Genomic DNA, 25,159 nt, shown 5'->3' on the forward strand with positions numbered 1-25,159 from the left:
CTTGTTCAATGCTAAACTTCATGCCGTGTGTGATGCTCTCATTGAGGAAGCAATCCACAACATAAGTCCCTGTATTGACTTACCATTGCAGCTAAAGGGCAGCATAGTGGGATTGCTGTATCCTGTAATGGGAGCCATCCCTCCCCAATCCTTAATGAGCTCATTCTGTATTAATTGTAATGTCAAAATGACTTCTTAATTACTAAAAGGTAAACTAACTCGAATCATTCGATTTAAAAGCCTCCACAAGCCCAGGTTGTGGTGTTGTACCAGCAATATAGGCCTATCAATCAATCAGTCAGTTCCTTGGCTATTTTGGTATCGTAACGAAGCTATTGCAGTTTCTCATCATCACCCTATTTAATGTTATTTGTAAACAGGGCTACGGCATTGCAGTGTATCTTATTTCTTCACGGCTCTTGCTGTAACGCGGCTATTCTTAAATAGCTTTCTGGGCACATGCAGTGGACCGACGCGGGGACGGAGAGTTAGCGGTGGGCGTGGCGTGGTGTGGGCGTGGTTTGGTGTGGGCGGAGACTGGGTACCATAGAGCGCTGCATGACCGTCTATTTCGGGCTTCAGCAGCACGGGAGAAATATGGCAGTGACTACTTGCACACGTTTTACAGATGAATTCCAGCTTTATGAAGAACTTGGCAAGTAAGACATCCTTACATGTTTATTAACTCCTACTTATCCACCCGATTGTAAATCTGCGAGGTCCGGGGAATGCACATCTGCCGAATAGTGTGAAGGGAGATGGAGATGCGTCCCTTTTAAAACAGCCAGAGCAACCCCTCTTGGTCTCTCTTTTAATGGCTTTACCCCCAAAATGTTTGAACAAACTCTCCCCTTTATTCAAATCAAAATGTTGCACTTTATAGACCGCTAATTTACGCATGCTAATGTTCCGAATCGCTTGTGCGGAAAGTCCCACGGAATGCAATTGCGCTGTAGTGTCTGCTGGTGCATGGGTCGGTACAGCATCAGTTCATTCTATGATAATTACCCTCATCCGTCCAACGGCTTTTTGAGCGTGGGTGCAGAAATTACATCTTTGAAGTTATTCATCGTTTGCCTTATATATTCGCAAATGGCTATAGGCAATATGTATTTACTATGCCTCTTTCTCTGCTCCTTATATCCGGAGAGCGTGTGTAAGTGCGTGTGTATGTGTCTGTGTGTGCGCCCGCGCTTGTGTGTGTCCTTATATGCGGGGAACGTGTGTGTGTATGTGTGCGTTTGTGTTCGACCACTGTAGAGGGGGAGAAGCGAGGGATACCCCCGCGCTGGCTCACTAATGAGGTGTTGGTTGAATGCCCGTGGACGGATGGATGTTGGACGTACAGAAAAATTGATGATGGACGGACGGATGGATGTTGCATGCCCAAACGGCAGAACGTGTCGAAGCAGATGTTTTGTATGTCTCTCTGGTGTTGCGTGGGAGGGAATTTGTACCCCGCTTATACAAACACTATCACCCCCCCCCCCCCCTCCCAAAAAATAAAATAAAAAAGAAACAATATTCATTCGACTTGATTTATTATTCATGACGATAGACGTGTTTGTGGTGGACTGTCAGGGAAAAGGGTTCTTAGCCTCGTTCGAAGAAAGCAGAAGATGTGAGCCTGTAGCCAACTAGTGGAAAAACAGGATGGCTTGGCTCGGCTGTGTCTTTGCAAATTCTATTAATTCATGTTCCCACATGTTGAACCGTGAAGCCCTCGTGATGTAAACAGCATTCTATTTGGCCCCCATGTACTTCCATAGCCGTCTAAACGTGCTGAAGTGTTTTAGGTGACAGGGCTTTGACTCAAGTATTTTTTTTATTACATAACAAACCAAAGAAAAGCTATAATTAGAACCAGTGAAACAAAATGATCTGTTATTTTTGTTTGTCTTTGATTAGTTTGGGCTGGGAAATGTCTGTAGACAGGTATGAAAATACCTGTCTACAGAGAGGTTTGGGTAAACAGGCCGACACACCCACACGCACACACACACACACACACACACACACACACACACACACACACACACACACACACACACACACACACACACACACACACACACACACACACACACACACACACACACAGACACTCCCAGCATATTAGGACACTGTCTCCCAAGGTCTAACGGTTTTAAATGAGCAGTCTTGCAATCCTTCCCCAGAGTGCTTCAAAAGTAAAGGAGTCTAGATAAACCAGCAGCAACAATGTAAACAGAATCACTTTAAAGACATTCAAAAGGGCCAGGAAGACCTGTGCTTGTCACACAGTCCCCCTTTCTCTCTTAAGGCTAAGTTGGTGGCTTAAATCGGTGGCTTCAGTCGGGGGGCTATAGGCGCTTCGAAAGCGAGCGTGTAACACTGACTCAGCTGGCTGGGAAGGCAGCTGAGCTTCTGTCTCCCGTCGTCATTCTCCTCTGTCTCCTGCCCCCCCTCGTTTCCCAGGGGAGCCTTTTCAGTGGTGCGCCGCTGTGTCAAGCTCTGCTCGGGCCAAGAGTATGCAGCCAAGATCATCAACACCAAGAAGCTCTCGGCCAGAGGTGAGCATGTTGTCCACGGGCGGTCCTTCTCCGAGATTGGGTTTGAAATGCATTCACCAAATATAAGAATCAATCTTTGCTGAAATACATGATACCATGTTGAGTGCTCAATGGCTCAAATAACCAAACTGGGACAGACAAAGGGGCTGTGTTGTCCCTTGTCTGGTGTTGGATGGACGTGTTTTCAGGTGCTCTGAGTGTTTGATTCCACTTGTGTTTCCTCTGACGGAGGCTAGTTGGACACTAAGGCTGGCTGAAGTGTCACAAGGGTTTTCTAAACAAGCTTAATAATGCTGCTAAGAGCCAAAGGAAATTGCCAAAATGACACCCACGAGGAGGTGTTGCTGTCAGCGCAAACCTGCTGACTTCATCCGCTTCTATTAAAGTTCCATCGGAATTCACGTCAAAGTGTATTTACTCTAGAAAAAAATGGTGTGTGTGTGTGTGTGTAACTGAGAGAGAGCCATCCCAGTTGTTTGATTTCCTCTAAACGACAGAGCCCTGGCAGGACAGTAGAACGCTGTCCTCTTCCAACCGTCTGTCTCTGAAACACAAAGAGAGAGTCGCGGGAGAGCATCTCTGTGGTTAACTCGGCCCAAATGGATCAGAGCATCTCTGTTCCCTCACACAAATTGTCCCTCTCTCTCTCGCTTCATAAACAAATCAACCATAAGGAAGAGGGTCATTGACCCATGACTGCCTGAATCCATACGGTGCACACGTTGAAATGTCAATGGCTACAGGGCAGTTTGGTTTTTGGTTTTAGTTTTGTCTGTATTTGTGTTTTCTTTTTATTTTCTGGGTATATATCGATTATTTTTGGGGTTGGTTTATATGTGGCACTTTTCTTTGTTCATTGTCTCTCGGACTGAAAAGAGGAAATGCTGCATAAATACATAAAATGCTGTTTATAGCCAGATCCTCTTTTAGGTTACCTCAGCCAGCGTGTTGAGTTGTGGCACTAACACCCCCCCACCCCCCGCCCCCCACACACACGCACACACACGCACACACTCAATGTACTGTACAAGACGTTAGGCAGTGTTATGATGAATGTGTTGTTTACACGTTGTGTTCACCCGTCTTCCCTGGAATGTCTCCTAGACCACCAGAAATTGGACCGGGAGGCCAGGATCTGCCGGTTGCTGAAACACTCCAACATCGGTGAGTCTGAGTGCTCTTTTTTAGAATAAGCCCTTTGGGCTGCACCTCGACTGACACTGTCCCTATCCGAAATAGCATCATCCTAATTATCTCATTTCATATATTTTTGACATTTTGACTTTTTTCCGCATATCCTCTGTCGCATGCTCTAGTCATTTCTCTTCTGTGCTTTTAATCCCATCTCCCTCCTCTCTCTGTGCTGGTTTGCAGTTCGTCTTCATGACAGTATTTCGGAGGAAGGTTTCCACTACCTGCTGTTCGATCTGTGAGTTCCTTCTCTCGCCTCCTCCCTCGAGACCCTTCTGTCTTCCTTAGTTTCCTTCTTCTCTTCCCCCTCTTTTCACCGCTGGGCTCATTATTTTCAGTCTATCAGTCTTTGCGTTTTGCTTTCTTCCCTTATCCATCCGTCCTTCTCACTCTCTTTCTCTCCCTTCTTCTCGCTTTCTTTCTCTGTCTCTCTTTTACTTCTTATACCGGTTTCTAATGCTCTTCTCCGAATTACATAACATGCCAACCCCCTTCTTGCGGTGCGAACACACACGCTCGCACACACGCACAGACCAACACACACACACACACACACACACATAGTTACCGTTCCCTCGCATATTGGATTCAGTTTCCATGGCAACACAGCGGGAGAAAATCCTGCAGCAAGGGTTTCCCCTGGTGAGGACTTCCCCCACCTGCATGCGTTTGCGTGTGTGTGTGTATGTGTGTGTGTGTGTATGTATGTGTTCTTGCATGTGTGTGTCGTACATGCGTCCAACTGTGTTTGTATGACTCAGTGTTTGGCTTGTGTGTGTTTGTGTGTGTGTGTGTGTGTGTGTGTGTGTGGCAGTGTGATTGTGTCTTTGTGTGTGTGTGTGTGTGTGTGTTTGTGACATGTGTACATGTGATTATATCTTTTTGTGTGTGTGTGTGTGTGTGTGTGTGTGTGTGTGTGTGTGTGTGTGTGTGTGTGTGTGTGTTTGTGTGTGTGTGACATTGTACTTGCATCTTTCTGTGTGTGTGTGTGTGTGTGTGTGTGTGTGTGTGTGTGTGTGTGTGACATTGTACTTGCATCTTTCTGTGTGTGTGTTTGTGTGTGTGTGTGTGTGTGTGTGGGGGTACATACACATACAGTATGTATGTGCACTTATATCGTTGGGTGTGTTCTGCTTGTGGGCACGTGCACACCAGCGGCCCACTCTGGCTGCACTGGGGCTGTGCTGCAGTCCAGAGCTCGTGGGGCTCCTCAGCCATCAGAATGTAATCTAATAACGCATCGGTGGGTCCGGACGCCGTGGCCATTACCTCATCCTCCAGCACACTGCGCCGCTCCTCTCAGCCCATCTGCATCTCCCCGCACGCATGTCTCTAATTGTGTGTGTGTGTGCAGACTTGTGTGTGTGTGTGTGTGTGTGTGTGTGTGTGTGCTTGCGTGTGTGTGTGTGTGTGTGATTTTTGTTGGTGTCAGCTGTCACTGTGTGAGTGCACCAATAATACACAATGCACAATCAAATGTACAGATACATATGCGCAGGCACACACACACACACACACACACACACACACACACACACACACACACACACACACGCACGCGCACATGCACATGCTCGCACACACTTTGAAACCCCCCCCCACACACACACATATGCAGGCATTTTCTTCTTCCAAACAGGGATTTAGCTCGCTCTCTCTCTCTCTCTCTCTATCATTATCACTTACTCACACACACACACACACACACACACACACACACACACACACACACACACACACACACACACACACACACACACACACACACACACACACACACACATCTCCACCTCCCTCCCCCTCCTCAGGGTGGTGTATATGTGTGTCTCTGCAGTGTGACCGGTGGGGAGCTGTTTGAGGACATCGTGGCGAGGGAGTACTACAGTGAGGCGGACGCCAGGTAAACATGAGCTCTGTCCTCTGGATCATCGAGCATCAGGGGCCAATAATCAACCCCCCCCCATAGTGGCGAGTCCACTATGCATGCCATAGTGTTATAAGCGTTATATAAGCAGACCGAATGGCTCCAATACTCGGAGAGATGGGCCCACATGGCCATCACAGACGCCGTGTTGGAAGAATCGCTGGTTGAAATGTTACTTGGTGTACGACTACCTTGATGTTGGTTGTCTTGGTTTATTGGACGCTGTATTTCTAATTTAGCGTGAAATTATTTGTCACAATGGGAAGACATTGTGGGGTTCGCAGCTGCCACAGCATTTTTCATGTGAGACGTGGCAGCGCAAAGTTTCCGATTGCCTATAGGTCACGGTGTATTTACGTTAAAGGACCACAACCCCCTTGCCCTCTCTTTATGTCGGAGCATCGCCAGCAAAATAATCCCATGATGCATTCTGATGAGCAAGCGCTAAACAACGTATCTGGAGGATAGATCCTGGTGGCTCGCCTAAGCAGCTACGGACAGACAGACAGACAGACAGACACAGGACGCATGCATCACCCGTACTGTCTTGTCGGTTCAACTCTGTGTCCTTGTATCCACGTGGTCTTCCAGTGTGTGTTCAGAAATGTGTTTCACTCTCTGTCCTTGTATCTGTGTGGTCGTTAAGACTTGTGTTTAACTCTGTGTCCTTGTATCCGAGCAGTCTTGGAGTGTGTATTTAGAAAAATGCAACAAATAATTTCGTGGGGCTTTTATGTTTGAATTCATACCTGCCCTCTTTTGCACCCCCCCCCCCCCCCCCCCCCTGTCCTGTCCTTAAAGACCCCATGACCTGGGGCGGGGTGTCTGTCGTATTGCTGCAATATGGGGCCTATTTGCAAGTATAATAAGGGGATCAGCGAGAGGCGGAGGAGCTCTGATATTTGAGACCTCCCAGATTTGGAAGGCGGATTTTGAGGGAAGAAAACTGGCCAAAACTCCCGAAGCCACTGCGTGTTAGGCCTTGTTCTTTTTTTATACTGCAAAAAGAATCAGGCATGTCCTAATGCTATTGGTTCAAGCTTACATAGATTGAGAGGAAGCCAATTAATGAACGCATTGTTTTTATTTTTGACTAAGTATAAGTGTGATTTTCCTCCTCATGGCGTCTTTAATGTGGTTTTCATTCCCCCGTCGTGTATGTGATGTTTGCACGTCCCAGAACCTTACAGTGGTATAAATCGGGACCCTTTGTGATGCGTTGATGCAATTCAGAGTAACAACCCAAATGGAGCTGAGTTGTTTTGATGTGACACTCCAAGCGGATGTGGTCTGCAATCGGTTGGAATTAACAATGATAATGCCACTTACGATTGAACACATTGAAACACGACCCGACTTGAGAAGGAATGCACTGGCTATCTTCCATCAAACCTGAACCAAGAACTTGGTCAGGCCTTTGAAAATCCCTAAGTCAACCTTCCATCCATAATTTCCCTATGAATATCGTTGCCTCTAACCCTCCCTCTCCCTTCTCTTTACACCCCCCCCCCCTGTTGTTTTGTCTCCACAGTCATTGTATCCATCAGATTCTAGACAGTGTGTGTTACACCCACCAACATGACATAGTGCACAGGGACCTCAAGGTGTGTGTGTGAGTGTGTTTGCGTGCGTGCGTGCGTGCGTGCGTGTATGTGTGTGCACGCGTGTCTCTCACACCGTCTCTACGAGGTTTTACACGACTGCTATGCTTTGGGTTTGCCTGTGCATTGAACCAAACACACCCTGCTGTGCCTGTGCTTGCGGGTCCGTTGTTCGATTTTTTCCGTACTTTTACTTTTTTTGGGATGCGCACAAAACTTTGCAACGCTGACATCTCCATGCGAACGCTGACTGCTGTTCCATACGGCTATATTTTAACCTGAGTATTATTATTATAGAGAGTGGGAGAGAGAAACCAGAGGGAGTGAGGGGGAGAGAAAGATAAGAGAGGAGCGTGACAGGAGGACAGTGACAGGAAAGGAGCTATTTGTAGAGAAGGGAGAACGCTGAGAGTGTGTGTCAGTAATGTTCTGGATTCTTGAAATCCTGAAAGGCTGGTCTGACACCTAAAGCCCAAAAAGTAAGGAAAACACAATAACACATTACAGAGCACACTGCTCACATTGAAAGTACATGCGGTGCAAACAGCTGCATTCTGCTATGCGGGTGCTAATATCAGAGCCCCAAATTCCAAATGCCTTATTTAAACTGTAGGCCTACACATGCGTCTGTCTGTGCGCCTTGCGTGCGTGCGTGCCTGCGTGTGTGGGTGCGCGCGTGTTGTGATATGTGAATGGACTTATTAGACACTTCTGCTGCATTCCTTTGCATGAATCTGACGGCGCGGCAGACTATGCTCAGATTAACCCGCTCCCCCTGCTGTTTGCATGCAGTCACTGCATCCAGCAGATACTGGAAGCTGTGCTCCACTGTCACCAGATGGGGGTGGTGCATAGAGACCTCAAGGTCAGTCGTGTGTTTGGGGGCGTGCGTGCGTGCGTGCGTGTGTGTGTGTGTGTGTGTGTGTGTGTGTGTGTGTGTGTGTGTGTGTGTGTGTGTGTGTGTGTGTGTGTGTGTGTGTGTGTGTGTGTGTGTGTGTGTGTGTGTGTGTGTGTGTGTGAGTGCATTTGGCGGGTGTGTGTGTGTTCCTGTGAGTGTTTGTGAGTGTGTGAGGCGTATTGTATTGTAGTGTATTTGAATCATATCTGTTATGAATATTGTATTCGAAATTGTTTCATTTTTGCCTGATTCCAGAATCTTTATAACTCTCTGGCTGCCCAATTCAACCAAGCATGTTTGCATCTTTCTGTGCGTGTATGTGCATGCGCGCCTGTGTGCTAGTATGTGCATTGATGTGTGTGTGTGCTGTGCGCGTGCATGTGTGTGCAGGCCAGCAATATTCCCTTGAGTTTGAGCATGCATTGTGGTATCGATTTGGATAACTCGGATGTCATTTAAGTTGTTAAGTCACACAACCTTTGATGATTGCATTGATATAACTCGATAAATAAATAAAAATATGCCCAGAACTACTTTTCCCACGTGCCTCTTTTATGGCATGATTTTCAATGCCATAATAAGATGGCATTAATAAAAAATGAATTGTTAATCACTATTGTCCCTGCATTGAACCCCCTGCGGTTAACAAAGACAACTGTATTGTCACTCCGAGAAATCATACCGCATCACATCTGTTAAATACCGGGCCCATCTGCTGGGTTCTGTGTGCACGATGACATCATGTCCACTATTGTTACTAAGATTATCATGATGACTCTGTTAAAAATACAATGGATTGATTCAAATATTGATTCACGACGTCTTTCGCTGAATGTGCTGAAACAATTCTCGGTTGAACTAATCTGATCTGGGATGACATACCCCACTGGTGTCACCATGGGGACCTGTGAGGGGTTACCATGGTGACCTCTTTATGCCCCCCCCCCCCCCCCCCCCCCCCCCTCCTCTCACTGGTAACTCCATGAGACTAACTGATTCCTACAGCCACTCTGCACTCTGTCCAGGGGTTATTGCTTTTAGAAACTTTGTCGTACAGCACTTTACATTCTTTATTTAGCTGCTCCAATTTCGATTGTACCGAGCCTCGATTGTAAGTCGCCTTGGATAAAAAACATAGACAAAATCTAAGTTTAAATGTAAATCCTGGACGTGAACCTCTTGGAGGAATGCGCAGTAGCTCTAGTGGAAGTCTGTGATGAACCACATGCTCTGTTGTTCCTCCACCAGTAGAGCGTTGAGTGTAAAAACCTATGCCCTGGTGGTGGGGGTGGGGGTGGTGATGGAGGTGGTAGAGGTGCTGGTGCTGGTGGAGGTGGGACTGTTGTTTGTGCTGGTGAAGGTGATGACGGTGGTGTGTGCTTTCTCACGGCCCAGCCAGAGAACCTGTTGCTGGCCAGTAAGTGTAAGAACGCGGCGGTGAAGCTGGCCGACTTCGGCCTGGCCATCGAGGTGCAGGGGGAGCAGCAGGCCTGGTTTGGTGGGTGGACTACACGCATATGCCTGCGCACACACTTACAAACGCACACACACACACACACACACACACACACACACACACACACACACACACACACACACACACACACACACACACACACACACACACACACACACACACACATACAGATCCACAGGCAGAAACAGAGAGACAGAGATAGATACACACACGCATGCATGCACACGGGCCGGTAGACAGACGGATGGATGAACGGAGAGATAAAAAACAAACACAAACAGACACACAGAAACACACACACATACACACACCCACAGAAACAAGCCCACACGCAGAGAAGCAGGAAAAAAACCACAAACAGAAGCACATACTCGCACCCACAAAACACTCACACACCCACACACATAGACATAGAAAAACAAACACAAATACACACACCAACACATGTACGCACTACGCACAGGTGTTGATATAAGTGTGTCTGAGGTGTGTGTTGTTGGCGGTGTGTTTCAGGGTTCGCGGGGACCCCAGGTTACCTGTCTCCAGAGGTGCTGAGGAAGGAGGCGTACGGGAAACCTGTCGACATCTGGGCCTGCGGTCAGTTCATCCCTTCTTCCCTTCACACATTCATAAATTAATTCGTTCATCTGATCAACCTTTCATCTGTTACTTTGTTAATCTAGTCCATCGCTACATCAGTGAATCAGTTCATCTCGTCATTAATTCATCACTATGTCACTTCATCACATTTGTACTTAAACACTTCAGTCATTCATCAGTTCTAGACACGTTTTACTAGGGGGGCCAAGGAAGGGCCAGTGTTTAATCAGAGGTGAACAAAGAAAAGGCAACAGATTATATTTAAAGAGTATAAACTTTATTTTACTTTAAAATCATCAAACATTTAATTTGTACAAGAGTTTATAACTTCACCAGTCCATATTTTTCTGTCAAACTATCTTAAATTGATGGAGCTTATGCCCTAAATCATCTAAAACATTATTTGTTTTGTGCAAGAGAGGTAGGGCCATAAACAATAAAAAATCTAAAATACAGTACAGGGTACAATATACAGTGTGTCAATGTGAAAAAAAACTCCAGGGTACAACAAAGTGCAAAACAATGTGCCATTTCCTCTTTATTTGATCACTGTCAGTGTGGAGAAACTGAACTCCCAGGAGGCTGAGCTTACAGGAAGGGATACAGCAATCTTGCACAGTCTAAAGAGCTCAAAGGAGACTTCCCTGTTCTACTGTCCTTACCTCATTCAATGATGGCTGCTATTAGAAGAAAATTGCATAACCATCCCTCCCTACTTAACACGGGCAGATAGCCTACTACTCTTTACTCAAATGTATTTGTTATCCCAATGCAGCAGCCAAAAGGGATGAAAATAAGTGTTAACATCACGACATTGTGTAGCCTAGACCTAGCAAAGATACTGACATTTGGATACTCGCTTCTGCCTCGATGAGTTTGCTTAGATGTGATTAAGCTTCTAAATATATCGAGACCAGACATTTACAAACTTCATTTCATCATCAGTGTGAGGAACTTCAGTAACACGGTTATGTGCAAGAACAACAAGTCACTTACGAAATGACATTGTTTTGCTTAGCTCAGACTCTTGCCACAGGAGAAATCGTGGCTCCTTTCTCCAAGAGTAGTCGCTGAGCTCTCATTTACCGAGCAGCAGCAGCACGTTGTTTGGGTGCGCCGCTCTAATTAACCCGTGTAGAACGAAACGTCGCATTAGTTCCGTAAAATCAGTAAAATCATAATTGTTTTATTTGGTCAGCACGGGGGGGCCACAGGGTGGGCCAGGGACATGTCTACAGGGGCACTGGCCCCCGTAGGCCCCCGTGTTGAACCGCCATTGTTCATCACTTAATCTCCTTGTGCTCACTGCAAATTTTACTAACTCGTGATGTTTATGTGTGTCTGTGTGTGTGTGTGTGTGTCTGTGTGTGTGTTTGTCTGTGTGTGTGTGTGTGTGTGTGTGTGTGTGTGTGTGTGTGCATTTGTGTGTTTGTTTGTTTGTGTGTGTGCGTGAGCATGGTTTTGTGTGTGTGCGTGAGCATGGTTGTGTGTGTGTGCCCTTGTGTGTGTGTGTGTGTGTGTGTGTGTGTGTGTGTGTGTGTGTGTGTGTGTGTGTGTGTGTGTGTGTGTGTGCGTGTGTGTGTGTAGGAGTGATCCTGTACATCCTCCTGGTGGGCTATCCTCCATTCTGGGATGAAGACCAACACAAGCTGTACCAGCAGATCAAAGCCGGGGCCTACGACGTGAGTCCTCAGACACACACACCACCGCAGGCTTCAGCCTCAAAGCGGACCTGTCAACGTCAGCCATGGTTTTATATCCAAGAGGACTGCTTCTTATGCATGTTCAAAAATGCCTGCAAAAACATAAATAAACAATGTAAAGCTGGTCGATGACGTCATTTGTGTGTGTGGTTGTGTGTGTGTGTGGGTGTCTTTGTATGTGTGTGTGGTTGTGTGTCTGTGTGTCTGTCTGTGTGTGTGGTTGTGTGAGTGTGTGGGTGTCTGTGTGTCTGTCTGTGAGTGTGTGTGTGTGTGTGTGGTTGTGTGAGTGTGTGTGTGGTTATGTGTGTGTGTGTGTGTGTGTGTGTGTGTGTGTGTGTGTGTAGTTCCCCTCCCCAGAGTGGGACACGGTGACCCCGGAGGTGAAGAATCTGATCAACCAGATGCTGACCATCAACCCGTCCAAGAGGATCACCGCTCAGGAGGCCCTGAAACACCCATGGATCTGTGTACGCACACACACACACACACACACACACACACACACACACACACACACACACACACACACACACACACACACACACACACACACACACACACACACACGTGAATTAGAAATATATGGTGGTTATTAGGCTCCTAGGGTATGTCATCAATATATGTAGAAGCTCATTGAAGCTTGGCCTGCTCGCCTGAAAACGAGGCTGTGGCCAAAAGGAGGGTTATCGTAAATACTAAATTAAACAACAGTATTTAAAGTCAGGTCCCAGAAATGTAGTTAACTTAGGTCTCTCTCTCTCCCCTTCCCTCCCTCTCTGTGTGTCTCTCTCTCCCTTCCCTCCCTCTCTGTGTGTGTCTCTCTCCCTTCCCTCCCTCTCTGTGTCTCTCTCTCCCTTCCCTCCCTCTCTGTGTGTGTCTCTCTCCCTTCCCTCCCTCTCTGTGTGTCTCTCTCTCCCTTCCCTCCCTCTCTTTGTGTCTCTCTCCCTTCCCTTCCCTCCCTCTCTGTGTCTGTCTCTCTCTCCCTTCCCTCCCTCTCTGTGTGTCTCTCTCTCCCTTCCCTCCCTCTCTGTGTCTCTCTCTCTCTCTCTCTCTCTCTCTCTCTCTCTCTCCCTTCCCTCCCTCTCTGTGTGTCTCTCTCTCTCTCTCTCTCTCTCTCCCTTCCCTCCCTCTCTATGTGTGCCTCTCTCTCTCTCCCTTCCCTCCCTCTCTGTGTGTGTCTCTCTCTCCCTTCCCTCCCTCTCTGTGTCTCTCTCTCCCTTCCCTCCCTCTCTGTGTGTCTCTCTCTCCCTTCCCTCCCTCTCTGTGTGTGTCTCTCTCTCCCTTCCCTCCCTCTCTGTGTGTCTCTCTCTCCCTTCCCTCCCTCTCTGTGTCTCTCTCTCTCTCCCTTCCCTCCCTCTCTGTGTGTGTGTCTCTCTCTCTCCCTTCCCTCCCTCTCTGTGTCTCTCTCTCCCTCTCTGTGTCTCTCTCTCTCTCTCCCTCCCTTCCCTCCCTCTCTATGTGTGCCTCTCTCTCTCCTCAGCAACGTTCCACTGTGGCCTCCATGATGCACAGACAGGAGACAGTGGAATGTCTCAAGAAGTTCAACGCCAGGAGGAAACTCAAGGTAACTAGAACACGTTCAGATTCCACTTATTTTATGTGATTGTTTTAAGTTCTTCTGGATGTTACTGTAATAAACTACAATTCCACCTGGGATTATTGCTTTTGTTTTTAAAACAAATGTAAAAATGCAAACTGCACTTCAATCTCTCTGTTGGTTATTTCACTGTTTTTATGAAAAAAATATTAACAAATAATTATGAAAATTATTTGTTAATTATACTGTCTAACACAAGTAAAGACGGTGGCATGTCCTGACTGGTTTAGTTTGGCTGGCCTAGAATGATACAGGAGAGGTTGAACAGACCATTACATCGTTACCCTTTAGATCAGTGTGGAGAACTTAACTTAACTTATAAATCTGGTAAATAAATAAATGAAGTCATTGTATATCAATTCATCATCTGAGAACTTACAAATATGTCTTCCGCAAAATGATAAAATGCCTCCTCGGTTATGCGGTCTTCTGAGTACAGGTTTTGTGCTGCAGTGTTCTTTGTCAAGTTTTCGATCAAAGAAATTGTCAGGGTTTGACCCAGTTTGTTCCTACTTGTCTCCCAACTATGGGCCTTGATAAGCGGTCATGTGCCGCCCCTAAAGGCTTGGTTATGGTTCCACGTTGACGCAATGCAAGAGGGTTTACAAACCTATTCTTGTGGACCCTCCTTGCGTCCACCGCAAGGTCCGGACGTGCGCCTCCCAGAAATTGTAACCTCGCGTCGAAGCGACACAGCAGCGAGGGCTGTGATTGGTCCGCTCACTAAAACCCGACAGAGTACCAAAACAGGTTGTTTGCGTGGTCATTGCGTTGTGTCGACGTCGAACCATAACTGTGCCTCACCTGAACCAGTGCAGCTAGAACCCTCCACTTCCCCATTGATGTTTGTTGTCCTTCCTCATGGTTGCTCTTTGTTGGTCTCGTACTTCGTCATTGATCCTTTGGATGTTTTTCAGGGGGCCATTTTGACGACGATGCTGGTGTCCAGGAACTTTTCCGGTGAGTGGCTGAGGTCGTCCTATCAGGTCGCTGCAGAGTGTGTTGGGTGCTGCAGACCGTGTTGGGTGCTGCAGACCGTGTTGGGTGCTGCAGACCGTGATGGGTGCAGCTGATGGGAGGACTGGACATCTGCTCCGTGCAACGTCTTCCACTCACACCATCGTTCACACGCACACACGCACACACACACACACAAAAACGCACGCACACACGCACAGAAACACACAAACGCACGCACACACACACACACACACACACACACACACACACACACACACACACACACACACACACACACACACACACACACACACACACACACACACACACACCAGTAACTGGAAGGCAATGCTTCACAGATGTTCATGCAAACAATTTACATGTAATTTTTGTTGGATCCTCTTTTTTTTCCTTCGATCCAGTTTTTCCCACTTTCTATCAGCAGTAAGTTCAATTTGATTAAATCTGTATTTTAATGTGTACATCTCTCTATCTCTCTCTCTCTCTCTCTCTCTCTCTCTCTCTCTCTCTCTCTCTCTCTCTCTCTCTCTCTCTCTCTCTCTCTCTCTCTCTCTCTCTCTCTCTCTCTCTCTCTCTCTCTCTCTCTCCCCCTCCCTCCCTCCCTCCCAGTGGGTCGACAGACCACAGCTCCAGCCTCGATGAGCGCCGTAGCTGGAACCACCGCAGGGATAGTGGAACAAGGTTAGACAGACAGACAGACTGACAGACTCACAGACTCACAGACTGACAGACAGATAAATGGAAAGATAGATAGATAAAAAGATAGCTAGACAGATAGACGGACAGACAATTGGAAAGCCGGAGAGACAGAAAGACAGACAGACAGACAGACAGACAGACAGACAGACAGACAGACAGACAGACAGACAGACAGACAGACAGACAGACAGACAGACAGACAGACAGACAGACAGACAGACAGACAGACAGACAGACAGACAGACAGACGCAAGCAGCTTGTTTTTAATTTCTCTTCCCAAATCTTTCCCCAATGCTTCGGAAATGTTTGCCAAGGTAAGCTTCTCCCCCCAAGCACCCTCAACCTTTTTAGGGTCTGACCTGCTGAGATCTGAACCCACTGGGGGCAGTATAATTAAGCGGGATGTGATCTAATGTTGGGATGCAGGAGGGGGATGAGTGTGCAGATGTATGTTCAGCAAACACCAAATCAACCAGTTGGACATTACTATGCGAAAGATATGAACCAAATTACATGATGCGTACAAAATTAGGCCACAGAGTCATAGTAATTATAATAACTATTCATTGCATTTCTGAAGCACATTTCAAGAGACTCAAAGTGCGTAGAGTATGTACAGCAGGATATAAGGTTCTTAGTAATTACAATTACAATTGTACAGGAAATATGCCAGACATGTAGAGGATATGAACAGAGGCAAGGCAAGGCAACTTATTTATATAGCACTTTTCATACACGAGGCAGACTCAAAGTGCTTCACAGAGAAAAATGTTCATATAGTAAAATAATAGATAAGTAAAAGAAAATATAAGAAAAGTAAATTTTTTTATAAAATAGAGGCAAAGTTAAAAAAATTATTAAAGATCAGATCATGTATCTCTCAGAGTAGGTACAATGTATATATACAGAATGTAATTGCATATTCAGTACATTCTAAGTATCTAACGTTATGTGTAAAGAATGATGTGTCCGGGATACAACACATTTTGAGAAAACATTTCATGGGACAGACATTTCATCAAACTGCTGTTTATATGACCCTGAACTCATGTTCTCTGCCTTCGTCTGCCTCCTGGCAATTTTTTAAATATTTTTTATTTTTCCGTTACATAAAGACAAATCACGCCAGACATCTTACACGTGTCTACATCCTCAAAGGATGTGTGACCGCCAATCAGGAGTAAGATAACCTGAAAGGAACCCCTGGTTGTCATGGCTACAGACCGTAATAGAACGTGACACGCAAGCGCGAACATCGCCGGGGCACAGCAGCACTTAGCAGGGATTTGGTCTTCATCATTTCATAATTTCCCGCCCGTTATACGAACCTAATCCATGGTTGGAGATTAACAAAAAACATTATGAAGCACCTCCAGGTCTAACCCACTCTCCCTATGGTCTCCTAATCCCCGAGCAGTGCTGTGTGTGGGTGTGTGGAACGCACATAAGTGAGTGTGTGTGTGTGTGTGTGCTTGTACATCTGTGCGTGTGTGTGGGGGTTTGTGCACTTGTTTGCATCTGTGTGTGCGTGTGTAGATTATAAATACAAAACGCAGACAGAGGTTATTTTGTACTTGATGCACTCTGCTTACCTAATGCCTCAGTGAGCTCTGAGGTGGGTGTTTTTTTTTTAAATGTGTGTCTCCCTTGATTCATTTTCTGTGTTCTCTTTTTAAATGTCCATTTTGCAGGACTGGGGGTGGTAGAGAGAGGGGTTAGTTTGAATATATTTTGAGAGGGAGGGCTTAATTCTCTCGCCGGATGTATTCCCCGATGGAGATTTTTGAAGGGAGGATTTAGAGAGAGAGAGACAGACAGAGAGAGAGAGAGAGTGAGAGAGAGAGAGGCCGTCACAGTTTGTGAAGTGGTGACTAAACTACAACAGGCTTCCCAACTTAACCTTACACTAAAAGTGAAGGCTGAAACTAAGTGAGCTGTGCAGTTAGCAGCATCTCTACATGAGTGATTATGTTGCATTGGGATTGAGTGGAGGTATTCCAGCGTAGATCCAGAGCGCTTAGAGTGGGACGCTGGGACCATGACTTCTGTGACCGTGTCCTCCTGTCTGTCCGTAGCAGCCAAGAGTCTCCTGAATAAGAAGGTGGACGTCAAGGTAAGAGGCCCGCTCCCTGTCTATCTCTCTCTCTCTCTCTCTCTCTCTCTCGCTCTCACTCTCTATCTCTCTCTCTCTCTCTCTCTCTCTCTCTCTCTCTCTCTCTCTCTCTCTCTCTCTCTCTCTCTTACGTTTGTTTGTCTGCTTGCTGTAGTCTCTCGACCGTGTTCTTAACCGTAACCGTAAAGTAGTTCAGTCAATACAGCGGTCATCGCAAATACAACTCAAAGTTTTTGGGAATGTTAAAGTGTTCCAAGTCCTAAATGGGACACCTAACAATCTGCATTGTGCATCGCCTTCCAGTCAATTAGAATTGTTGTGGTTGCATGCTTTTTTTTTAGCGTGTATGTTTTGGACATGAATGTGTTTTACTTTGTGACTGTGTGTTTGTGTATAAGGGTGGCCACTATCTTTGAAACAAAATTTCTGTCATTTTGGATCAGTTATTTGGTCACGGTCTATTATAGTTTTAAATTAATATTGTGGCATTATTCATAATTTATAATTTATATTTATCTGACCTATCCCCTTCTTATTCTAGCCTGTCACTGTGTGTTTTACTGTATATAGAACATAGATGTAGGTTTTATGACCTACTCCCATTCAGCCAGGTCGGTCGCCGGGACATCCTGATCTCGGCTCCTTAAATCCTAGGCTGCTTTTCCCTCCGCTGGTCTGATGCTAATCTCCGATTATTTCTAACAAAATTATTAATCTATATTGCATAATCCTAGTCCCTCCGAAGATGGCCTGAGTCTCAACCTTGGTGTCCTCGTTTAGTGTCAATGCATGAATGTATGTCTGCCTGTCTGTCTATCTGTTTATCTGTTTATCTGTCTGCCTGTCTTTCAGAAACATGACACACGTCTTCATGAATTCATGCTGCAGTCATCCTGCAGCTTCAGAACGATTTATAGGATTCCATGTCTGAAAGTTCCCACTCCCTGCATTGTCGTGGCCTCTTGTTTACAGAGCCGTTGTCTGGTAGTGCAGGCAGTCTTTAGAAATGTTGAGGAGGTTTTGGGAGCAAGGGCTATTTTTTACCATGTTTCGGTACCGTTGGTCGTGGATCTCCTATCCAGTCAGCATGTTTCAATGTGGCTCCACAACGGTGGACGGTCGACATGGGAGGAGAGGAGAGCTGTTGATGTGGCCGGTGGTGTTAAAATAGAGACACTGTTGTGTTCTGTGCTTCAGCCTCAGAGCAACAGCGCCAGAAACAGCACGGTGACCAGCCCCAAAGGAAGCGGGACCACCGCAGCCCTGGTATACTGTGTGTGTGTGTGTGTGTGTGTGTGTGTGTGTGTGTGTGTGTGTGTGTGTGTGTGTGTGTGTGTGTGTGTGTGTGTGTGTGTGTGTGTGTGTGTGTGTGTGTGTGTGTGTGTGTGCGCGTGTCGTTTGTGTGTGTGTTTGCTAGAAATGGAGTATGACTGTGATTCTGAACTATATGTGGCTTTTATAGTAAATATATATATATTTATTTTATATATTTCTCAATAAATAAAATGAAAGGCAGGTGAATTGCTACTCCATTTTGGAACACTGAAAGCCCCGCCGTTAAAGTCTCTGATTGGCCGGAGAACATTTGTATTCTCGAGCCAATCAGAGACCTTGAAGTTTATGTTGATTCAACTTTTTACCTAGGCGAAAGTTTAAAACACAACAAAAATGTAGTTGATAAAACACAAAAAAATTTTGGTTTAGAGTAAATAAAGTTAAGAAAAAATAACGCCTAGGAAATAGAATGAAACTTTACATTGGTTGAACTTTTGACGTCCTGGAAAAAAGAGACACACCTGCGTAAAGAAGCAGGCAGCTGTCGTCTCTCTCTGTCAGGCATCACTGTTGATTGTGACAGACTGATACAACATTGTATGACAGTCTTTATTTTAGTGTGGGCATTTGTGCAAGGAGGGGAACAGATGTGCGTGTGTGTGTGTGTGAGTGTGTGTGTGTGTTTTTGAGTGTGTCAAATTATTTGCTCAAATAATTTCGACCAAACTTACACTGATCCAGCCCTTCTATCTATTTTCATCCATCTCTCTCTTTCACTTCGTCTTCATCCTCCTCCTTCATCCTCTCTCCAGGAGCCTCAGACCACCGTTATCCATAACCCAGTGGATAGGACCAAGGTATACCCCTCTCTCTCTCTCTCTCTCTCTCTCTCTCTCTCTCTCTCTCTCTCTCTCTCTCTCTCTCTCTCTCTCTCTCTCTCTCTCTCTCTCTCTCTCTCTCTCTCTCTCTCTCTCTCTCTCTCTCTCTCTCTCTCTCTCTCTGTCACTCTCTCTCTCTGTCACTCTCTCGTAATCTTTCTACATTCTCTTCATCATCTGTCATCTCCATTCAAAATCCTCTGACTGTTGGTTAAGAACTGAAATCTCTGCCCTTTTATGTCTAACATCATGTGTGTGTGGTCAGATCCGGGGTTGTTTGTTGATTCTAAACACCCTGAGTGAGAACTGGTGAACTCAGCCATTCAGCCCTCCTGTTAACCAACCTCACGTCATAGCAACACTATACAAATAAAGGTTGAACACACATCGTCTGATCCACGTTCCACCATTGACCTCATAAAGACACTGGGTACTGATCGAGGAACCTCATTGTTTAAACCCAGGGTGCTGGGGTAAATGTGAAGCTCGGTCAGCCAGGTGCAGGCTCAAACAGAGTCTTCTCTGTGACCACACTCTAGTCTGAATGGCTTCCTAGACAGGCTTTGTCCAGGGTCTTCCTTTAGAGCGTCAGTCTTTGGGTATGCAAGTGGTGTAAATTGGTGTATGAAGAATGTCAACATGGATCTGCATTTTTTTATCACCATGGACACCACGTTTATGGTGTTAAATATTTGTGAATCAAAACTTCAGAGCCATGAATTGACAAAAGAAACGTGTTTCACTGCTAATTTGCATGCTTATATTCTGTTGCAAAAAATCATAATCATATTTAATAAAAAACATATTTTGTGTTCATCTCCAGGGATCTTCGGACAGCAGCAGCACCACCATTGAGGATGAAGACGTGAAAGGTAGACACACCATTCGGGATCTCCTTTTTATTTTGTATCGTCTTTTGATAAATATTACATATACCAAATAATCTGCATTCGAAACACCTAGTGTGGAATGAGGAGCAGAGAGACCATAGCCATCACAGTGGATCACCAGGGTCAGAACCTCACGAGTATGAGAATAGCGCCTGGGGGTCACACTCGCACGGCAAAACAAGGATCAGGAAGTGAGGACATCCGAAACACAGTGGGAGTAGACAGACGTAGAGGAAGTACGATGTGGATGGATGTAGAAGGTTGAGATAGAACAGACTAGGTCTGATGCTACCGCTTGGTTTGCATCTGGATGAGTGTTATTCATGTGTTAGAAAAGATTCCTAAGAAGGAAAAGAAGGGAACTTGTCTATACTGCCATGGGTGTTATGCAATTCTTATTTTAATGTGTGCTTGTGTGTGTGTGTGTGTGCGTGCGTGCGTGCGTGCGTGCGTGCGTGCGTGCGTGCGCATGTGCGTGCGTCTGCGTGCGCGTGTGAGTGTCTGTCGAAACACAAACTTGGATTTATCAGTATTATTAATTTCCTTAATTAGGCATGAGTAACCATTTGGCAGCTGTAGTCTCACAATTCTTTGGACGGATCACTATTTGGTTTTAAACAGAACTGGCCAGTACCAATTTTCCATCACATATTGTATGAAAACTAATTCCATGTCAATCAATTGTGTGATACATAAAACCCAGACTCAAAGAGTTCAAACTGTCTCTCCCTGCAGCTCGTAAACAGGAGATAGTGAAGATCACCGAGCAGCTCATCGAGGCGGTGAACAACGGCGACTTCGAGGCCTACGCGTGAGTACAGCTCCCGTCCCCGCACAGATCTGCGTCTGCTGTGTCTATGCCAACTGTATCCATGGCAGCTGTTTCCATGACAAAGTATCCATGACGTTTGTGTCCCAAGACTACTGCACTCATGAAGATAACGTCTGGGAGAGCTGCATCCGTGTCAACAGTATCCAAGACAGCTGTTTCTATGACAACTGTACCCATGACAACAGTGTCCAGGACAATTGGATATGTGACTACAGTATCCCCGAACACAGTATCCCTTACAACTGTATCCATGACAACAGTATCCCTGAGGTGGCGATACTTATCAGTCGGTCGTCATGGCAACATTTCTTTCACACCGGGAAGCACGATGTGATCTAATGTTCTAGGTGCCTGCTACATGTGACCCATTGACCCCATCTAGTAATGGTTAATAATATATGATACTAATGCATTATGTACTGTTGAACGGGTTGTCATGTCTTCATGCAGGAAGATCTGTGACCCCGGGCTGACCTCGTTTGAGCCGGAGGGACTGGGAAACCTGGTGGAAGGGATGGACTTCCACAGGTTCTACTTTGACAACCGTAAGGCCTTCCAGAGCATGATTAGAATCACAGTCAATGAACACATTAAGAGAGCACCCTGTGCATAGTCACATCCTGTCTCCTCTCTCCTTGCCCCTATCTCCTCTCTCCCCACCCTGTCTCCCCTCTCCTACCCTCTATCTCCTTCCTCCTCGCCCCTGTCTCCTCTCTCCTATCCTCTATCTCCTCTCCTTGCCCCAATCTCCTCTGTCCTCGCCCCTGTCTCTTCTCTCCTACCCGCTATCTCCTCTCTCCTCGCCCCTGTCTCCTCTCTCCTAACCCGTCATCTCCCCTCCTCCCTCCTCGCCCCTGTCTCCTCTCTCCTCTCCTCCAGTGCTGTCCAAAAACAGTAAGCCCATCCACACCACCATCCTGAACCCCCACGTCCACATCATCGGGGACGACGCCGCCTGCATCGCCTACATCCGCCTCACGCAGTTCGTGGATGGCCAGGGCCGCCCCCGCTCCAGCCAATCAGAAGAGACACGGGTGTGGCATCGCCGGGAGAGCCGGTGGCAGAACGTCCACTTCCACTGTTCTGGAGCCCCGGCCGCCCCCCTCCAGGGATGAGGTACACACATCGGGCCTCGACTGCTTCTGCCTGGTTTGAAAACAACGCGTCGTGTCATGACGCCGAATGAACACTGGAGGGAGATTTATAAACCAACGGTGGATGATGCATGGCAAAATAAAAAGTCAACCCATTATTTTAGAACAATAACTCGTGAACACAACTCCTTGTTATCACCAGTTATTGTTTATGCTACCCTTGTGTTTGTAGTAGTAACAAACTTTGAAAGCAGAGCAATTACACAGGATTTAATGTCAATCAATGTTCATTAGGATCAAAGCTAAGCTAGGTTAGCGGTGGCTGCACGCAGAACCACTTGTCAATTCACCAATCAGTGGTCTGCAACATCTAGGAGGACGTTGCTTGGCTGTGCAAATTTGCGCAGCCAAGCAACTCTCTCTCTCTCTCTCTCTCTCTCTCTCTCTCTCTCTCTCTCTCTCTCTCTCTCTCTCTCTCTCTCTCTCTCTCTCTCTCTCTCTCTCTCTCTCTCTCTCTCGCAGACATGCACACACACACACACACACACATGGAGACACAGACACACACAAACTCTTGTGCTTACACAGCTCAACATATAGCCTATAAATAGAGTCAACCGTCCTTTAAACCAAGAGGTACTATGTAAGTCAGTTCCCTTCAACATGCTTAGAGGCTGACAGCTCTGATGGATGACTCAGCGGTCTGTACATCCCCCCCCCCCCCCTCCAAAGCATCGCTGCATCACATGGCTGCGTCACATGACTGCATGAGCCTCCGGTCACATGCGGACGGCGGTGGCCCGCGGTGGCACGTTAGCCCTACCCTTCCTCTGGGATCCATCCCATAATCCTCTCATGGTTTAGATTCAAATAAGGATGGGAACAGTGGTGGTGCGTTTAGGGCCCCACACTGTGAGGCCAGAGCGGTTGGGCCTGTCTCTCTTTAGAAAAGTGAGAGTGAATGTCTTTCGTTGGTTCTTTTTTATTTATTCAGTTATAAGTTATTCACTTATTATTAATACTATTCTTTCTTTCTTTAAGTATTGTTATTCATCTTGTTTCTTTCATTCTTTCTTTGCCTTTTCCTGCCTCCCTCCCTCTAATTCTCTCTCCCTCTGCCTTCCTCTCCCTCTCTCCCTCTCATTTTCTCTCTCTCTCTCTCTCTCTCTCTCTCTCTGCCGTCTCTCTTTTTCTCTCGCCCAGCCTCCAGCAGGACCACCCCTCTACCGGCCAGGACCGCTCCTGCCTCGCGATGCCCACTGACGACTCACCAGATCAGGGCCAAACATCCACACAGGGTCCCTTGAACAGACCCTTTTCATGGAGCCGCTGTCCAGAACACAAACCTTTACATGTGGGGCCACAGTGGTACACGCTCATGGCCTGACACGCACGCACACACACACACACACACACACACACACACACACACACACACACACACACACACACACACACACACACACACACACTCACTCTTCATCTGGGCTGATCACTCCATTAACAGTGCTGTAGGTACGATTTGAGAGTTGCAAAGAGAGCACAAAAGAAATCCCTCTCTTCTCTCTCCGTCCCTCGTTTCTCCGCCGTTGAGAGGTGTCCACCTGTGATTGACAGGCAAGATTCCCCCAAACCAATTAGGGAGGAGATGCCCTGATTGGGCAGATCATTTCCAGGGGCGGTCTAAGATTGAGTTGGTCTCATATGGAGGCAGGTGCAGTCCACTAGAAACAGATATTTTCACAGCGCATTTCACTGGTCAGATGGATGGCTCTGGCGTTTACAAAAAATTACAATCTTCATTATAAATCACAGAAATTATCTAGGAATTCGAGCTCTTGAATCTTACCTACAACACCTTCCACTTAACTGAACCCCTCATACCAATATTAAAATGCCTGCAGTCTATGGTTGTCGTAAAACGTTGAAAACTTGTACATATTATTTAATGGTTTATTCAAACTTCCTTGATTTGGATTCAAGAGTTCCCTCTTTTCTAAGACAATGTGCATGACTCTCTGTGCCTCTGTGGATTGAACCCGTGTCTGTTTTCTGCACGATTAAGACTGACCCCGTGTCGAATCTACCTATGAATGAATACCATAATAATCCCGTGTCATGTTGATGTGTGCGCGAGCACGGCAGCGGTGTGAATATATCCTCTGTGTTGACCTCTAACCTTTAACCTTTTGATCCGATGGCTATTTGATTGAGTATCGTCGGGCCCCACCCCCCTCTGCTTTCCCCCACTGACTATAACCCATCCACCGTGACCTTTGAACCTGCTCGGTGAGAGATGAGACACACCTACCACCTATCAATCGTCTTACAGCATGCTACGCTATCGTTGTGCTACTTACTACTTGATACTTTACGTATAAAACAACCTAACAAACTTCCGTTATGAAATGACAGAGTGTCGGGTATGCAACTTATAAGATACACCGTGTAAAACCATTTCCACGTGATGACTTATGAATATCATTCACTTATAGACGGTGAACTATCTGCATGTCATGCAATCATGTTAATAATACAGTATACACTGATGAGTTGGGTGTTGTGTGTTAAGATTGGTCGATCGATTGATTTCTGACGGTGGCTGCTGGTGACTTATACACTCTACTTCTATATTTTCTGATCTTTGTAATTGTACAAGATGTATTGTTCTCCTATGATTACGCTGTCATGGATGAGAAAGAGACGTTCATTAAACAATTGAGCTGGACCCCCTTTCCAGGTTACAACTCATTATTAACAAACAGGGTTTGTTTCTCAATGGTGAAAAAAACGAAGGTACTTAAAAGGACTCAGTAAGTACATCCAAGGAGATATAGGAGTTAAGATTCAGAG

At 46.2% G+C, this 25,159-nt stretch overlaps 1 protein-coding gene across 5 annotated transcripts; it reads left to right on the forward strand.

Annotated features, from left to right (window-relative positions):
- Nucleotides 1–132: 132 nt before the first annotated feature.
- camk2b2 (calcium/calmodulin-dependent protein kinase (CaM kinase) II beta 2) lies at nucleotides 133–25,039 on the forward strand. 5 transcript variants are annotated; one of them, XM_030341275.1, is made up of 21 exons: nucleotides 133–659; nucleotides 2,458–2,552; nucleotides 3,657–3,716; nucleotides 3,927–3,981; nucleotides 5,578–5,643; nucleotides 7,199–7,271; nucleotides 9,562–9,664; nucleotides 10,157–10,240; nucleotides 11,831–11,925; nucleotides 12,291–12,413; nucleotides 13,427–13,510; nucleotides 14,461–14,503; nucleotides 15,134–15,205; nucleotides 17,300–17,337; nucleotides 18,535–18,603; nucleotides 19,425–19,469; nucleotides 20,314–20,362; nucleotides 21,116–21,191; nucleotides 21,663–21,757; nucleotides 22,092–22,328; nucleotides 23,510–25,039. In XM_030341275.1, exons 1-20 carry the CDS (start codon nucleotides 559–561, stop codon nucleotides 22,325–22,327), a joined length of 1,662 nt encoding a protein of 553 aa, XP_030197135.1. In that variant the 5' UTR covers nucleotides 133–558; the 3' UTR covers nucleotide 22,328; nucleotides 23,510–25,039. The 5 variants fall into 5 exon arrangements, with proteins under 5 accessions (XP_030197135.1, XP_030197137.1, XP_030197136.1 ...); XM_030341277.1 differs by having other exon boundaries at nucleotides 17,303–17,337; XM_030341276.1 differs by lacking the exon at nucleotides 7,199–7,271 and adding an exon at nucleotides 8,061–8,133.
- The last annotated feature ends 120 nt before the right edge of the window (nucleotides 25,040–25,159 follow it).

This window comes from Gadus morhua, chromosome 19 (genome assembly GCF_902167405.1).
Source record: "Gadus morhua chromosome 19, gadMor3.0, whole genome shotgun sequence".
NCBI classification, from domain to species: domain Eukaryota; kingdom Metazoa; phylum Chordata; class Actinopteri; order Gadiformes; family Gadidae; genus Gadus; species Gadus morhua.

Coding starts and splice junctions, on each gene's coding strand:
- camk2b2 (XM_030341275.1), top strand. CDS start 559: ATGACCGTCTATTTCGGGCTTCAGCAGCACGGGAGAAATATGGCAGTG. Junction 17,338..18,534: donor ATAAGAAGGTGGACGTCAAG/GTAAGAGGCCCG, acceptor TCTGTGCTTCAG/CCTCAGAGCAACAGCGCCAG. Junction 21,192..21,662: donor GGCGACTTCGAGGCCTACGC/GTGAGTACAGCT, acceptor GTCTTCATGCAG/GAAGATCTGTGACCCCGGGC.